The sequence below is a fragment of the Rattus norvegicus genome, chromosome 12, assembly GCF_021556685.1.
Source record: "Rattus norvegicus strain SHRSP/BbbUtx chromosome 12, alternate assembly SHRSP_T2T, whole genome shotgun sequence".
NCBI lineage: Eukaryota > Metazoa > Chordata > Mammalia > Rodentia > Muridae > Rattus > Rattus norvegicus.
Genome location: NC_141545.1, coordinates 28,967,184 through 28,985,143, shown reverse-complemented (window position 1 = coordinate 28,985,143; position 17,960 = coordinate 28,967,184). Strand labels below are relative to the sequence as shown.

The 17,960-nt window shown below is 51.2% G+C and overlaps 1 protein-coding gene and 1 long non-coding RNA gene across 3 annotated transcripts in view; one reads left to right on the top strand and one right to left on the bottom strand.

The window, feature by feature from the left end:
- The window catches only part of Eln (elastin), a 43,695-nt gene extending 32,156 nt beyond the window's left edge, over window positions 1–11,539 (bottom strand). Inside the window, 4 exon segments of the mRNA NM_012722.1 lie at window positions 603–635; window positions 1,575–1,607; window positions 3,348–3,422; window positions 11,450–11,539. Of these exon segments, the coding sequence (NP_036854.1) occupies window positions 603–635; window positions 1,575–1,607; window positions 3,348–3,422; window positions 11,450–11,534 (226 nt within the window). The 5' untranslated portion in view covers window positions 11,535–11,539.
- Window positions 10,779–16,365, top strand: LOC102553484 (uncharacterized). Of its 2 annotated transcripts, none has more exons than XR_015634762.1 (3): window positions 10,779–11,131; window positions 11,382–11,601; window positions 16,173–16,365. It is a non-coding gene; the product is annotated as an uncharacterized LOC102553484 (long non-coding RNA). The 2 variants fall into 2 exon arrangements; XR_015634763.1 differs by lacking the exon at window positions 10,779–11,131 and adding an exon at window positions 14,921–15,014 and having other exon boundaries at window positions 11,395–11,601.
- The last annotated feature ends 1,595 nt before the right edge of the window (window positions 16,366–17,960 follow it).

The window sequence follows — 17,960 nt, the reverse complement described above, 5'->3', positions numbered from 1 at the left end:
ACCAGCCCATGGCCTCTACCTGCTTCTTAACCAATAGCATTCCCTTGACAGACGCCCTTGCTACCACTCAAAGCTGAGAGTGACTCCTGCTGGCAGATTCCAGTACTATTGGTAAAACAGAGCCATGATTTTTTTTTTTTTTTTTTTTTAAACTAGAAAACTCCATGGCATGGTCTGGACCCAATTGGAAGAATTCTGGGAACAGGCAGGGAGAGCATCTGGGGCCACTGTTAGGTCTATCTTAGAGTCAAGTTCACATCTGAGTCAGAAGTCAAACGTCTAGATATACCGGTTGGGGCCTTCCATTCTAAGTGCTGCTTTTCAGGAGCCCTGAGGACTCAGGCTTTGCTATGCCTGAAGCATCAGGAGTGTTCCTGGGGCTGTGAACCGAGGGCAGTGAGCAGGAAGCTGGCACAGGCACAGACACAGGCTATTGCATTACCATCAATCTCCTGTTGTTGGACACCTCGGGGACTCGACTCTAGCTTGTGATACCCAGGGGCTTTTGCCGCCATTAGCTCCCTTCTTTTGGCTCCCTTGCCAGGCGTGGCTCTGGAATTCTTGCCCTCCCCATCTCAGAGCCTTCACTCGATGGATCTTACCTGGCTTAGGCGGTTTTCCTCCAGGTCCCAGAGCTGCAGAGGGAAGAGATGGTGAAGGGCAGGGAGGAGGTGAGCCACATTTCTCCCCACTGCAGCCCTGTTTTTCTTTGGTATCAGGGTCTCAGCATAGTTCAGGCTGGCCTCCAATTCACGATATTGCTAAGAATGACTTTGAACTCCTAAGCTTCTTGCTTTGACCTCCCAAGTTTCAGTATCATAGGCACATACCCAATTCTATCTCTTAGTACTTATCCATCTCTTAACCCTGCCCCCTCCCCCAGTAGAAGGCGAGGGCTGCACGTGAGCCTCTTTCCTAAGGGCTAAATTTGTCCAGTTGTCCTCCTGCTTAGGCATGGAGCCTCTGGGAGCCCAGCTCTCCCACTGGATTTTTGGTGGAATGGCAGTTCTCTGTTTCTTTGTTTTTTGTTTTTTTTTTTTTTTTCTTCTTTTTTTTGGAGCTAGGGACCAAACCCAGGGCCTTGCGCTTGCTAGGCAAGCACTCTACCACTGAGCTAAATCCCCAACCCTCTCTGTTTGTTTTGTTCTAAGCCTATGTCTCACGTAGCTCAGGCTGGTCTTGAACTTGCTACGTAGTCAAGGATAACTTTGAACTCTTGGTCTCCAAGCTTCTACTGTCTACATGCTGGGATATAGATATACACCAACGTCTCCAGCTATTTCTCAAGGTTTTTTTTTTTTTTTCCCCTCCAGAAGGAGTTAATCTCCATCCAGAAGGAATGTTGGGGAGGAGATTGTAGAAATATAAAAGTAGGAAGGGGCCAGGAGGAAAACCAACAAGGGTAGAGGGTCCTAAAAGGGCTTCCAGTGTCTCTTTACCAGGGGAGAAACCCGTATAAAGAAGAACCCTTTGGTTGCTGAGATCTCAACATGTTTAATGATGTGTTGGGGGAGAGGTCATGGTGGTACCCAGATCCTTCCGTTGAGGAATCTAAGGTTAGTTTTTTAGCTTACCTCCTCCTCCCAGGCCTCCTCCGATACCAGCTCCTGTTGTATGTGTTGAAAGGGAAGGAGGGAGGGAGAGAGGGAGAGGGAAAGGAAGGAAGGAAGGGGGGAGAGAGAGAGGGGGAGAGAGAGAGAGAGAGAGAGAGAGAGAGAGAGAGAGAGAGAGATCAAAGATCAGCATCCTTCCATACAAGCCACACCCCTCTCCCCATTGCCAAATTCTAGTTGACTTTGGCCAAGTCAACGTCTGTGACCCTCAGTCTCCTTTTCTGTCTTACTGGCTCAACAGTCTTGTGTCTGTTTGTCCTAGGGTGGAGCTTGAGAATCTTCAGACTTCACGTTACTTATTTTTCTCCCCATTTTTCATGTGTGTGTGTCTGGTATGCATGCGCGTATAAGTGCATGTGTGCGTGCGCACCCACACATATACACATACATGTGCACGTGGAGGCCCAAAGCTGATGTCTAGAATCATCCCCCATCGTTCTTCCACCTTATTCATTGAGAGAGGATGTCTCAATCAAACCCAGAGCTCACTGATGTGGCTAGTCTTGCTGGCTAGCTCGCTCAGTGTGATAGGCATTCACCACAGTGCCCAGTTTATGTGATGCTGGGGATGGAACTCAGGGCTTCATACATGCTATGCAAACACTCCCCCAGCTGAACCTAGTTGCTCCGTTTCTCTTTTCTCAGTTATTTGCCTCTAGTGGATTGCCAGGAGTGGGATTAATGCTCCGAGGACTGTGAACCTTCTGGTGACAGGAATGTGTGAAGGCGCCAGGCTCCTGACAGCAGAGACTATGCTCCATCTTGTATGATATTTATGCTTTTAAGAGCTGTTCTATCAACAGCTCTCCTTAGAATGGAGACTGGGTCTTGCTATGCAGCTCAAGCTGGCTTTGAACTCTTGACTTTCTATGCCTGCCTTCACATCTAGCTCTGTAATTTGCATAATTTTTTTTGTGTTTGCTTGTTTTTCAGGCAGGGTCTCACACAGCCCAGGCTGGCCTGAGCTCTCTCTATAGCCAAGGATGGACCTTGAATATCTCTCCCTTTGCCCATACCTCCTGTGTGCTGGGATTGCAAGCCTGCACCACTGTACCTGATTTATGCAGTGTTGGGGATGGGACCCAGGGTTTCACACATGCTAGGCAAACACTTTAGTAATTGAGCCATATTCTCAGACTGGTTAACTGCTTCAGAGAGTGGGCCTGACTTGCAGGTCTTTGCTGGCAGAAATTTAAGTGTTATAACTTCTCTGGCCCATGAAATAGCTCAGTGGGCAAAGACACTTGCTGCCAAGTCTGACAGTTTGAGGTCCTTTCCAGGACCCACATGGCGGAAGGAAGGATCTGATTCCCAGAGCTTGTCCTCTGGAGCTGGGCACGATGGTGCATGTTTTAATTCCAGCATTCTAGAGGCAGAGGCAGAGGCAGGTGGATCTCTATGAGTTCCTAGCCAGCCAGGGATAGATATATAGTAAGACTGTCTCAGCAAACAAAACGAATTAAAAAGAAAGAACCAGGGGCTGGGGATTTAGCTCAGTGGCAGAGCGCTTGCCTAGGAAGCGCAAGGCCCTGGGTTCGGTCCCCAGCTCCAGAAAAAAAAGAACCAAAAAAAAAAAAAAAAAAAAAAAAAAAGAAAGAACCAAATAAAAATGTTGTCCTCTGACCTCCACATACAAGCCTTAAAAATACATGTAATAGGAATGTTTAAAAATAGTCTATCTCATGAACGGTCCATCTGTTATATATAGGTGCATGGAAAGTTTATGTATATTACCTGGATAATAGACTCCACTGGGAACTCCACCAGGAAGTCCGCCAGGAACTCCACCAGGCACAGCTCCTGGAACCCCTAAAAGGAGGAAAGTAGATTCTTTGGTTAGTCAGGCTTACCAAACATGCTTTAATGAAGGTATTGATAATGATTGTGGTATTATTTGTCTATAATGTCTTTGGCCAAACAACTGTCATTTACATTTTTTTGTTCCTTCTGTGTTAGCAAGCACTCCACCACTGAGCCATGCCCCCAGCCCCTCACTGGGGGATTCTAGGCAGGTGCTCTACCACTGAGCCATGCCCCCAGCCCCTCACTGGGGGATTCTAGGCAGGTGCTCTACCACTGAGCCATGCCCCCAGCCCCTCACTGGGGGATTCTAGGCAGGGGCTCTACCACTGAGCCATGCCCCTGGACCCTCACTGGGGGATTCTAAGCAAGGGGCTCTACTACGGAGCCATGCCCCTGGACCCTCACTGGGGGATTCTAGGCAGGTCTCTACCACTGAGCCACGCCCCCAGCCCCTCACTGGGGGATTCTAGGCAGGGGCTCTACCACTGAGCTACACCCCCAGCCCCTCACTGGGGGATTCTAGGCAGGGGCTCTACCACTGAGCCATGCCCCTGGACCCTCACTGGGGGATTCTAAGCAAGGGGCTCTACTACTGAGCCATGCCCCCAGCCCCTCACTGGGGGATTCTAGGCAGGTGCCCTACCTCTGGGGGATTCTAGAAAGACTTTCTATCAGTGAATCATGCCCCAGTTCTTGGTTTACTGAAACAAGGTCTCACTATGTAGTTCAGACTGGTCATGACCTTGTGAACATCCCCCACTCCCCACTGCACACACCAGACTCCCGAGTAGCTGGGATCATGGGCATGAACCTGTCTTTGCATTTTTTTGCTCTTCTCAAAGCGTCTCAATGAAGTCAGAAGGGCACAAATTCTGAATGCAGGCCCAGCACGCTTGAAATCAGGCCCAGAGAGGTTAAGGGAAGTGGCTGGGGCCACACAGCTGGATAAACAGGAAGCCTGGAATGAACCCAGGCTACTTCTCTGGGCAGGAGGTTTAACACTGTTGCAGAGAGGGGCCCCTGCTTGTGGCTGTGGCTGGTCTCTGGCCAAGGGCCTCTACTTACCTGTTTTGCCCACTGATTTCTCTCAGAGCTGGGCAGCCTGGCTGGAGCCAGTTCTAAGAGGGCAGGCTGGGTCATCAGTGACACAGTTAGCAGATACAGCTTCTCCCTGGCGTCAGCCATTCTCACTGTGATAGGGTAGTGTGAGGAGATTTGTGTCCTAGGCCCCTGGGCAGTTTTCTTTGGGTGGGGTTCCGCTCATCTGACTTAGGGCTGTTTTGGGAGGTGCCAGGGACTGGAGGGGGTGGGAACACCAGGAATGAAAAAAATCAAATAGTTTCCCTAAGTAACGGTTCACTCCAAGCCAAGGTCACGAGTTCAGTCCCTAGGGATCAGTCAAAGCTCTCATTGGAGAATATTACAGATGCTGGCCCCAAGCTGTTGTCATGGCAACGAATAGAGAATCCTATATTGAATCGTGACCTCTAACCTCTACAAGTCACCTTGTCGCCATGGCCCAGCTCTGCCTTGCTGAAGGAAGCCTGAGAGTCACATGGTGGAGGGACATAAGGTGGGCGTGAGGCAGTCACGTAGCTTTGCAGTGATACCGAGGAGACCTCTTAGCCAGATGTCTGTGTGTCTGGCCTCAGAGACTCAGTGACAATACACAGCTGGGCCTGCCTGGTCACTGGGCCTCGTCAGCCCAGCAGGGTTGGGAACGTCTGGCTGCCATGGGCAGATTGTACTAAAGTCCCGGCGCCACCACCTCCTGGGGTCTGTGCCCCATCCCGGCCTGACCTTCTAGAGATTGCGTGTCAGGCCTGCATGGTCTGAGCAATCTGTTCAGGGATTGGGGGACTCAGGGAGGGGTGAGTCTGCAGGAAATAAGCCTTCTAGTGTTATCCTGAGCTGCTAAACACACATGGTCCCCCACGCCTTTGATGCTCTGCCTGGCTCTGGCCTCCAGCTCTGAGCTTCATGCTTACACAGAGAACCCGTGCTTTCTCCCTTCCGCCCTTTCTCCACATCCTTTCCTGCTCTCTCTGTCCTCCAGCCCAAGAGCTGTCTGCTGGGAGTGACATGGTGGCTCTGAAGAGTGAGGGCACCCAGGACAGAGCCCTCTGGCTTCTGTCCTTGCTCCTCACCAGCTACGTGATCTCAGGCAAGAAACTCAATCTCCTCCTCAGTGCCGGGATTACAGGCCTCCGCCACCCCACCAGGTTTATTCCTGTGCTGGGAATAAAACCCAGGGCTTTGTGCTTGCTAGGCACGCACCCTGCCAAAGGAGTCGCAACCCCAGCCAAGCCCCACCTTTCCCCCGCTTCACAATGTAGGGGTGATGCTCACTGCCTCTTGTATGGGCCGCACGCATTCAAACAGAAGAGGACAGATCTAGTCACACCTGGCACAGAGAGTAATTGTCAAAAGAAAGTGCTGGTGACTTGGGTCCTGTTTTCTCTCAGTGCTTGGCTAGGGCCATGTATACAATAGGTACTTAATAAATGATGAGTGAGGGAGACAGAGGGATCGTGTCCCTCTCAAGGCCTCAGGGGACAGCTTGCTGAACCCCACTTCCTCTCTCTTGGAGTCCTGCTCTTCAATATACCACGTGGCTAGGCTCCTTCCTGAGGAAGCTTCCAGTAACTAGGCTCAGTCCTGAGGAAGCTGTTACCTCCCCACTGCTGTCGGCGGCCATGCTTCCTAGCCTAGTAACAGTGGTCCACCTCCACACCCAACCCAGGATGCGACAGATACTGGAATGTTGTTTTGAGACAAAATCTCACTGTGTAGCCCAAGCTGGTTTTGAACATGAGATTCTTTAGTCTCAGCCACTAAGGGTGCTGGCACGGCATGGGTGCCAGCTTGAGTTTTTGATTCCTGCTTTCCACTGAGAACTGGGGAAGGCTGAGTACCTGCCATTATCTTGGACGCCAAGCCTGACCTCTTGAGTTCAATCCCCCAGAACCCACATGGTGGAGCGGAAGAGCTCACTCCCCATAGCTGTCCTCTGACCCCGCCCCACCGTGCTACATACACAACGGATGTACAAAGAAGAGCAGACTCTATGGCTAGGACGTGATGACACATGACTGTAATCCCAGTGCTCAGAGGTGAGACAGGGGGATTGTGAGTTTGAGATTATGCTGCACTTCATAGGCAGTTCAAGGCCAGCCTGGGCTACATATAGGGAGTTCAAGGCTTTCCTGGGCTACATAGGGAGGCTCAGGCTAGCCTGTGTAATACAGCAAGCCCCTTGTCTCAAAACCATACACTGCTCATGGAGGCCTCCTCCCCAGGGTCCCCCTTCCCACCCTCTCTCTGGGTACCAGCAGGGTCTCCTACCGAGAACACCCTCACCTCCCTCCAAATCCTTCCTTTCTCCAAGGCTGTGCTGCAGACTTCCGTCCTGCCTTCTCCCCACCCGCCACGGCTCCTCCTGCCGTCAGTGCTCAGCCGGCCACAAGCAGCTGGCTTGGAACACACTTGTGTCTTGTTTTATGTGGGTCTGGCTCATTCCTCTGGCTAGCCTGGGGCGGATCTTGTCTCTCACATGTGAGGATCATGACCTTAGACTTGTAGGGATCAGAACAGTCCTCTGGCTGGGGCTAGAACCCCTGAAAACATCCTTTAATTCCCTGCCTGTAAGCCCTCTGGAATGGGAGACTCATCAGCCCTCATTTCGTCTGTGTGGTCTCCACAGGGCTTGCTTCCTCCTGGTTGGCAGCCTATTTCTTCTCAGTCTCTTGGATTGTTTTCTCTGTTTTGCCTTCCTCACTTCCTTTCCCTTCCCTTCCCCTCCCCTCCTTTCCTCTCCCCCAACTCTCCTCCCTGTCTCTCCTCTCCCCTCCTTTCCCCTCTTCTCCTCTAACTCTCCTCCCCTCTCCTAACTCCTACCCTCCCCTCCTCTTGTCTTCTTTTTCCTTTCCAACACAGGGTCTTTCTTTGTAGCCCAGGCTAGCCCCTTGAACTCTCTATGTAGCTCAGGCTGGATTTGTCCTGCTAATTACAGGCCTGTATCCCCATGTCCAGTTGAACTTAACTTCTCTCTTAGGGGGAACCTCAGATATGTTCAGATTCTCTGGGGTACCCTCCCTGAGACCTCTCCCCTTCTGTCACCTGTTTATGCACCATCCGCCTCTGACAGAGCGAATCAAGCCTTAGAAACTGGGCTGAGAGGTCAGAAGTGGCGATGAGCACTGATAATCCCAGCACTTGGGAGGCAGAGGCAGGGGGATTGCTGCAAGTATGAGAGGCCAATATGTCCTACATATCATGTTCTAGGCCAGCCAGAGCTATATATTTGAGACCCTAAAACAAAGGTGTGTTTTAACCTTAGAAAATTAGAGCCATGTTCAGTGGCTCACAGCTGTGATCCCAGCATTCAGGAAGTTCAAGGTCTCTCTCAGCTACTTAGTGATTTCGAGACCATCTAGGGCTATATGAAACCCTGTGTCAACAAGACAAAACAAACACACAAACAAAATACAAAAAGAAAGAAAAAGAAAAAAAATCTACCTTAGGGATTGGGCATACAGCTCAGAGGTAGAAGGGTTGCCTAGAGCACCAAGGCCATGGGTTCAGTCCCCAGCACCACAAATAAACAATAATAAATAATGAAAAAAACCTCAGACAAATCAAAGACAGGAACAAATTACAAAGACTATCAGCCCCTTACCACACTGTAAGAGAAAATTTACAATTTCCCCATCTCCTGGTCATCTCAGTGGATATATTTTTATATTATATTATCATATTATCATCTCAGCAGCAGCTATCAAGTGGCTACTGTTCCCCTTGCCCCCAAAGCCCGCTGATTCTTAGGGGCTGGGCCCTAAAATGTAGGAATATTTCTTCTTTTTTTTTTTCAGCCAGGGAAACCAGAGTCAGCCGGATGAGGCGCCTTAGCCTGGTATCTACATTTGACCTTGGATTTGCTGCCAGGAGGTTCAAAGACCACAGGGAGCGGGGCCAACGGGCCCTGGCAGGGGGCTCTGCCAAGCCAGAGCTCAGAGGGGCAGCCTGGATTGAGCAGATAAAACCTCACCGAGCTGTTTGTTGCGTGCACAGAGCAGACCGCCAGGCGCTTTTCAAAAGCCACCGCGCTCCTGTGTGTGGGTGAACTGTCCCTTGCTCCAGCAAGACACACAGAGCAGGATCAAGGGACTAAATCCTTGGCTGTGCATCAGAGGCACCTGGGGAGCTGTTAGAGCCCAACTCCCTCAATCGAGATCCTCCACAGATCAAATAAAGGAAAACCTCGTGGGTCACACACTGACCCGGGCAACCGTCATGCCCATCAGGGTGGAAATCTCCTGAGATAAACCTTCAGGGAATGAACCAGGGGAGGGATATTGAAAACATTTCTGGTGTCAGGGAGAGCACTGAACTTTTATGTCTAATGTGCCCCTCCCTTAACGCTATTTTCGAAGAAGGGGGTTCATGTAGCCCAGGCTAGCCTATAATTCACTACATAGATGATACCTTAAACTCCTGATCCTCCTGTCTCTACACCTCCAAAATGCTAAGATAGGCAAAAGACAGGCATGCTGTCATGCCTGATTTTTTTTTCTTCTGGTGACCTTTTACTTTATTTTGGTTTGAGGGTGGGTGGGTGGGTGGGCATAGAGTCCCATTACATAGCAGAGGCTGCCTTGGAACTCACTCTGTAGCATAATTCCTGAGCCGTCATGCCTACCTAGCTCATATAACCCTTTTAACATAGGGGCTGAAGCAAGCCCGAATTCAAAGGAAATGCTATTATTACCCTCATCAGAGTCAAGAAACGGTTACCTGTGACATGTTCCTCTTGGGGAAGACTAGGCTCCCCTAGGACCAGACAGGTGGGGGACTAGGTATACATGACCAGTGGCCAACTCCTCCCAAAACTCTGACCTCTTTGACTTCAGCAGACTCTGAACAGATCTTGAAAGACATCAATTCGCTTGCCTCCTACTTGAACCCGGTGACTCTGGCCACCTGGGACAGAGCTGAGATTTCTCTTCACAGGGAATGATGGCAGTTGAATATGGAGTGATATCACCCAGGCTACACGGGGAGGGTTTGTTCCATCTTTTAAGAAAGACTCCGCCCCAGGGCTGTCTCTCCCCAATATTCCCTGGCATCTCCCCTACTCCATTTTTTTTTTTTTTTTGGACCCAGGGTAGAAAGCCAGCTGATATCAACCTCCACGGATGGCCTTAGCCTATCTCAGGCTCTATTTCTGTACCTTTTAAGAAAGGGGCTCGTGAAGCCCAGGCTAGCCTCGGAACTCCCTATACAGCTAAGCATGACCTCAAATTCCTGACTTCTTTGCTCCCATCTCCTGAGAGCCGGGACCACAGGTGTGAGCCACTGCCTCTGGTTTATGTGGTGCTAGGGATGGAATACGGAACTCCGAGCACGCTAGAGGAGTACTGTATTAGCCAAGCCAAATCTTCTTGTAGATCTCACTCTATAGCTTAGGCTGCCCCTCCAACTTGATAGCATGGTCCGTCAGGTGTGGCTTTTCATGCCTGGCTTCAGCCTATTTGTAAAGACGAACAGTTTCTTTATGTTGAAGGAGTGTAACCATCTGGGGAGGAGGGTGCACAGATGTCAGGAGACACATCTGGGGCGGGAGGGTCAGGTGACACTGCTCTTAACTACTGGCTTGCGGCCACTGCAGGGTCCTTCTGCTGCTACCCACAACCCTCAGTCTTGTCTGAGCCCAGGAACTCCTGTCCTACAGTGGGCTTCGAGCCCCAGCAGAGGCTCTTCCCTCCCATTCAGCCTCGGACCACAGCCCTGTCCCGCCGCCCGCCCTGCAGCTCCAGTCCCCAGTTCAAGTTCAGGTTCCCACGACAATGAGGTCTCTTACGGAAACCAGACCCCAGCAGATGGTTCACAGGCTCACACATCTTTCCCCACAGCCGGATGCACCTTCCGTCTGGGAGCAGTCTCCTTCCTCCCCCATAACCTAATGTGCCTGGTCAGGACACATATCAGATGGCCAAAACGATAACTTGAGGCTCAGTGTAGCCTCTGATACCCGCCATACCCTGTTTGTCAGGAGATGGGCACTTTCCCCAGCTCACTCCCTGGCCTGTATTCCACCTTGGCAATCCCTCGTACAGGCATGGACTCGCACATGCTCACACACACCTGGGCACCAACACACACAGTGACATCCTACACCTGGGCCCCAGATTTCTTCAGGATTTTTTTTTTTTTTTTGAGATAGCCTGATGTAGCCCAAATGGCCTCGAACTCACTACGCAGCCAACGATGCCTTGAATTCCTGATCATCCGATGACCATTACACAGGTATGCGTCACCACGCCCACCTAGTTTGCTCAGAGGCTCGAGAATGTTTAGCATGCCCTCCATCAACGGAGACATCCTCCCTCAACTCTCTTAGTTGTTCTTGAGATGGGGTCTGGTTGGCTTTAAACTTACATGCTGGGGCTCACAGGTGTGATCCCATCAGACAACTTCACAGTTGCCTCCCTCCACCACCATCTGTCTAGGAATGGACTTGTGAACAGACCTTCAAACCTTTCCAGACACTCTTCTTTCAGGAACATCCTTGGCCAGAAGCTCACATTGACACCTTGCAACATGATCTGAAACACACACACACACACACACACACACACACACACACACACACACACACACACGGAATCCCACCATCTCCAAGCAAAGACAAACCAAGATTGTCTCTCCACAGGCTGGTAGGTACACAGGTGTGCACAGGTGTGCAAACTGCCACCACCACTGGGAAAGCACTCAGGTGACTCAGACGACCAGCCTGACTGGCGGAGTGTAGCTTTGACAGGACCCCTAACACGGAGCTGGCTCCCAAGAGGAGACAGTTCCCAGGACCCTCCCTGCCTTGAAGAGGGCGGCGGGTGGGGGGAATCTGGAGGCGAAGGGCTCATCGATCTCTGGGATTCCCCATCAGTCTTGCCACCTGGTCGGCAGGGTCCCGAAGGTTGTGGATAGCGTGGGACCAGCGAGGGGCAGCATGGGACCGGCGAGGGGCCCCTTACCTCCAGGCTGCGCGGGATGGAGGAGGTTGAGCAAGAGGATCAGCAAGACGCCAGGCTGCGGGACTGCCGCTGTCAGACCCGCCATCTCGGGGAGGACTGCCCCAGCCTGCTCTCTGCGCCTCGTTTTATCCCCAAAGCGTAATTGCTGCCTGGTAGGCTGCTGTGAGGGAAGGAGGGAGGGAGAGAGGGCGGGTGGGAGGAGGGCGGGAGGAGGGGGAGCTGGGGGAGGGGGCCGCGAGGGAGGGGGCAATTACGAAAGGCCAGGCTCGCAAGCCTCCTAGCCTGAATCTGCCTGGACCATGGGTCTATTTTCCTGCACACCCCCCCCACACACACACACACTGACGGGCGCGCGTGCACTGCTTTCCCCCCCATTGCTTTCCCGCTTTCCCTCTGTAGCTGTTTGCTTGCTCCTGGCCCTGTTCCCGCCAGAAAGTGCGAGGGGGCCTTTGCCAGGACAGCCCTCTGGAGAGGAAGCAGGAGGGAGGGCCCAGGCAGTCCAGCCAAAAAATCCCAGCCCTAGCCAAGGCTGGAGTAGCCAGGTCCCCGCCCCTCAGCCTGGGCCCCAGGCCCAGTGTGGGGACACAGGCCAGCTGTCCCGCGCCTCAGCTCCCACCCTGGCCTGCAGACACCCCGACACCCCCAAGCCTGGCTAGAGACAGACTAACCAAAACTGGGTTGGGTAGGTTGATGGAGCTAAGGGAGCCTGCCTATAGAGTTCAAGATCTGCAGGCAAAATTGTCTGGGAGAAAAAAATCGGATGGGCATAGCATCATGGGGCATTTTAGGGACAGACTAAGGACCTTGACATACGATCTAGTTCATTGCGGTTGAGACCAGGTCTTAGCCATCTGTTTGAAGCCAGGGAAAGGGTGTTGGATAAGTCTAGGGTCTATGGTTGCAGAGACCAAGGGGCTGAGGTCAAGCGAGTGGCTTGGGAGTGAAAGCCATGTATTTAGTGTCTCCCTAGGGCTCAAAGATGATCCTTGCATAAGGTGTTGGTTGATTCTGTACGGGCCAACGGGCACAGCTTTGCACCACCCCTGAGCAAACCACGGTGTCCAACGGAGGTCATACTGGGTCCTAGGTGCCTGGTAGGGAACACGGAGGTGGGATCCCTGTCTATTAACTCAGTATTCTAGTTCACCACCTGTCCAATGCTCTCACATCTGGAAACCGATTTTCCCGGCGGCTCTGGGAAGGCTTGAGGATGCTATTCCTCTGCTGGCCAGCAGGGGGCAGCCTTTGCTGAACCAGCAGAGACAGCCCTCCAGGAAAGCTTGCAATCAGTGCCCTGGCCACCCTGTCCCTGAGCATATGGGGACCCTGGGAGGCTCTAGGGAATGTGATAGGGTGGGAAGATTATGTCATTCTCAGACTCCTGCATGTATGCAAGAAATGTGGGGTACTGGAGGACAGGAGAGGGAGATGGTTGTTTGCTGTATACAGGTCATAGTTGGTTAGAGGAAAAAGTCGAGGCCATAGGTCCTGGAGCCTTTCTCCTGCAGGAGGTGATACAGAGGGGTGAGTTAAAGATGTCTTGTCCAGTACAGGGCGTAGAGGAGTCTATAAAGTTGACAGTGTTGGCCGGGTTGGGGATGGGGTGGGAGAGCAAAGGCTGGTGGCTTAGGTAGAGCCTGGCTAATTTTTGGATACCCTGTGTCTTTTCCTCCTCCTCTTCTTCCTCCTCCTCCTCATCCTCTTCTCATCCTCTTCCTCCTCCTCCTCCCCCTCTTCCTCCTCCTCTTCTTCCTTCTCCTCTTCCTCTTCCTCCTCCTCCTTGTTATCCTCCTTCTCCCCCTTCTCTCTCCTTCCCATCCTCTTTCATTTCCTCTCTCCTTCCATTTATTTCTTCCCTCATAATTCCTTCTATTCTTTCCTTTCTCCCCTTCCTGTCTTTCTCTTCATTCCTTCCCCCTTTTCTTCCTTCCTTTCCCCTTCTGTCTCCTTTCCCCTCCTTTCCTCTCTTTCTTTCTTCTTCCCTCCCCTCCTGTCCCTTCTTCCCTCCTCCCTTTCTTCCAACATGGTCACAGTCTTACCATATAACCCAGGCTTGCCTTGGACTCCAGATTCTCCTGCTTCAGCCTCCTGAATATTGGGATGATCGTGTACCTCTGCGCCTAGCTAGTTCCAGCACTTTCTGTTGTCTGGGACAACTTCTCTGTAGGATAGGCTTGTCTCATCCGTCAGCTGATGCCAACCATACCTTAACCAGAAAGATGAGCACAAAGACAAAGAAAGCTTGGGCACACATTTCTGCCCCAGGCCCAGCAGTGCTCTGTATCCACTTGGTACCAACAGTACCATGGCTGAAGCTGGTTCTACAATCTCTGCTCCTGTTTGTGGTGTAGCTGGCTCAACTGAGTCTCTACTGTGTCAGTCTGAGATCTTAGGCAATCTCTCCCCATCCCATGATCTACCACCCAAGACATCACCAGAATTTTGGAAAAGGGAGACACCATAGGAGGATCATCTCAAAGCTGGCCACATCACGCGCGCAACTGGAGCAGGAGGGCACAGTGTTTAGTCTCATTGTGTGTGCACGTGCCATGGCATACATGCGGGGACCAGAGGACAACTTGCAGGTCCCAAGCAGGTCTTGGGACTTGAACTCAGAATGTCAGGCTATTCAGGAAGCTTCCTTTCCATCCTGAGCCATCTTAATGGCTGGAGGATAGAGTGTTTGGTACTAGCCTGAGAGATATAGCAAGCTCCAGGTTAGCCTGGGCTCCCTTGCAATACCTGATCTTAAAAAGCAAAAGAGATGGGTATAGTGGTTCATTCTTGAAATCTCAGCGCTTGAGAGGCAGAGGCAGGAGGACCAGAAGTCCAAAGTCATCCATGTTACATAGTGAATCTAAGGCCAGTCTGGGCTACATGAGACCCTTAAAAAAACCCTAAAAATAAAAAACAACCAAAACATGAGAAACTAAAATGTGTGTGTGTGTGTGTGTGTGTGTGTGTGTGTGTGTGTGTGAGAGAGAGAGAGAGAGAGAGAGAGAGAGAGAGAGAGAGAGAGAGAGAGAGAGAGAACACAAACCATCTAGATACACAGCATGTGCATAGCTTTTACGTAGTGTATTAATTTGGGAGATGCCCTGGGTGTGCAGATTACAAGATCCTCAAGTCCCCAGCCCAGCCCTTGATGGGGACAGAGACTATGCCATGTTGGAGCTCCAGGTCCTGGGTGGAGGAGAGCAGGGGTGCTGTTGGGGAACTGGGCCCCACTCCTCTTGGAGTAGTGACGCGGGCAGGAACTGGCTCGCAGACTTGCAAACCACAGTCTGCTTGGAGCTTTATTAATTCCAGGACTGGGAAAGAAGCTGGAGCCAGCAGGAGAGGTTTACTGTGGGGATCCAGGAGAGGTATAGAGAGAGGACTTGCTTCAGGCTGCTGGGCAGGGCCCTGCTCCGTGCCCCAGTTTTTGGTGTCTTGAATGCAGTGCGTTAACTTGCCCCACATGTGCTACAGAGGCTCCGTGGACCTGCGAAGGGTGCATGGCTCCAGATTCTCTGCACTGCTCACCCATGCACGTTAACGCAGCACCTGCACTGAGAAGGCAAAGGTGAGGAATGCCACTCACGGCTGACATCCATCCATTAGCCAGTTGCTTGAACATTCCAAAAATTCAGCCATCCTCAGCTTGGTGCCACCTCTCTGGATAGTGAATGAGGAAATGAGGTCATTTACAAAAACTATTCTCCCAGCATGCCTGGGTGCTCATGACCAAGATCACTGACAAACTCTGATGCCCGCTGGGTACCCAGCTCGCTGTAGGCGGAAAGGCACCCAGGAGAGTCATTTGGGCAAAGTCTATGATGGGCTCCTGCTTCTCTGATGCTCTAGCTGGAGGGACAGAGCGTACAGGTTCTATGTGGCTCAAAGAACATCAGTGACTGGTGCAGAGACCCTCAGTAGCCTTTCAGGTAACTTTTAGCCGTTTTGTTTTGTTTTTTTCTTCTACTGGGCATAACATTGGTGAGGCAGACATTGTATCACTGAGCCATGCCTCCAGCCCCTTACTGGGGGATTCTAGGCAGGGGCTCTACCACTGAGCCACGCCCCCAGCCCCTCACTGGGGATTCTAGGCAGGGGCTCTACCACTGAGCCACGCCCCCAGCCCCTCACTGGGGGATTCTGGACAGGGGCTCTACCACTGAGCCACGCCCCCAGCCCCTCACTGGGAGATTCTAGGCAGGGGCTCTACCACTGAGCCACGCCCCCAGCCCCTCACTGGGGGATTCTAGGCAGGGGCTCTACCACTGAGCCACGCCCCCAGCCCCTCACTGGGGGATTCTAGGCAGCCCCTCACTGGATGATTCTAGGCTGATCCTTCACGATTGACCTACATCCTTAGCCTTTTTAAAAACATTTTATTTCAAGACAGAGTCTTGCTAAAGTGGCCCAAGACAGTTTGAACTTGCTTACTAGGTTTGGCCTTGAGACCTGATTCTCCCACCTCAGTCTCTTGAGTGGTTAGGATGATAGGCATGCACTACCACTCTCTGTTCCTCAATCCCTGTATGACCGGCTCAACCCACTCTCTAACCTTCCTTCCCTGACTGGCCCGGGCTCCCCAGCCCCTAGGCTGCTACGGAGGTTGGGATACTGAGCATTTGTTGTTGAGTCTCCAGCTCCAGGCATGTTGTTCACCTCGTTCTTTGAGCCATAGAACAGATTCCTTTGGGCTCAGTTCGGATATTTCCTCTTATTTCCTCCATAGTGAGTCGCTACCATGGCTGGCAGATGGAAGGACCCACCAGTTTCGCTGTGTTGAACAGAGTACCAATGAGAACTCAGGAAATGCAGGTGGAGAATGCCACAGTATCACTGCCAGAAGCCACCGACTGTGGAGAGCTATACTCCAGCCTCTTTTCCACAATTTCTTAAAAACAAACAAACAACAACCAAACTTATCTTTGTTTTATGAGCCTTGCTGTTTAGCGTGTCTGTCTGTATGACAGTGTCGGGATCGCGGAACCGGACCTTCGGAATCCGGGGGTTATGCCTTGGGTTTTCTTTCTTGTCCATAGAGTGCATTGTTAGGACGACGCTGCTCTGTGGGATCCTGGTCTGGTGAGAGGAACAGACCCAGTTTTGAGACTAGCCTAGGCAGCGCTGAATGAGATCAGTAAGGACGCTGGTTCTGTTCTGTCTTCTGGAAACTGAATTCCTGCTGGCAGTCATGCATACTTTAGTATGAGCAAGAGCCTCACCTTAGCTAATCCCAGAGGAAACGGACTTAATGGGTTACGTTAGTAGAAGAACACGAATTTTCATACCGAGGTTTGGAAAGGAAATAAGAAGGAGTTGGAACAGAGATCTAAGGACAGAACATGTTTTTCCCCATGACCGGAAGTCACACAAGAAACTTAGTTCCCTTTGGTTTTAATTACTAGTGAATAATTATTTTTTAAAAATTTTTTGTGGTGATAGGGATGAGATGCATCATGCAAATACTACCAAGGTGAGCTATGTCCTCAATTCCCTGACACCCATTTAAACTACATAGCCTGGACTGGCCTTGAATGCGACATTCTCTTCTCCCAGCCTCTTTGAGTACAGGGAATATAGGTGTGTGTGCCACTTAGTCCAGCTCTTCTCTCCGATTTTTAAGTATCCTAGTAGCGCAATAAAATTAAGAACAAACAAACAAACCAACCAACCAACCAACCCAGAGCCAGGTAATATGGCTTAGTGGGTAAAGGGGTTTGCTGTTAAACCTGAGGATCTGAGTTCGATTCCTGTAATTCATAAGAGGGAAAGTGAGATTCACTCCCAGAAGTTGTCCCCTGTCCTTCAAGTGCAGGATGTGGTGTGCACACACAAACACAGAATAAATAAATTAACATAATAAAAAGAAAGCTAAAGTAAACATTAATTTTTAATAATCGAACCAATACACTGAAACATCATTTTGCAGGTGATTCATACAAAGTCATAAGACATTTTACATTCTGCCTTTTTTGTCCTAACTCTTGAAGCCTCTGTGATTTCACATTTAGAATTTATCTTCTTTTGGATTGGCTACGTTTAATGGTTCAATAACCCTCGGTGGCCAGTGGCTCTGGCAGAAGAAAGCAACGGTTTAGACTAAGATGGGACCAGTGAGGATGGGACAAACTATGACAGATGGGGTGGAAACACGCAAAGGTATGAATGCAGATTCCACTCTGTGAGGACTTATGGCAACATGAAGCTGAGGCAGCTTTAGCCCCAGCATGGAGGACTATGAGCTCCAGGCCAGCCTGAGCTACATAGTGAGATCCTGACTTAAAAGTTTAATAATAGAGGCCTGGGAGTCTAGCTCACTGGTAGAGCCCCTGCCTAGAATTCCCCAGTGAGGGGCTGGGGGTGTGGCTCAGTGGTAGAGCCCCTGCCTAGAATCCCCCAATGAGGGGCTGAGGGCGTGGCTCAGTGGTAAAGCCCAGGCTTGATTCCCCCAGTAAGGGGCTGGGGGCGTGGCTCAGTGGTAGAGCACCTGCCTAGAATCCCCCAGTGAGGGGCTGGG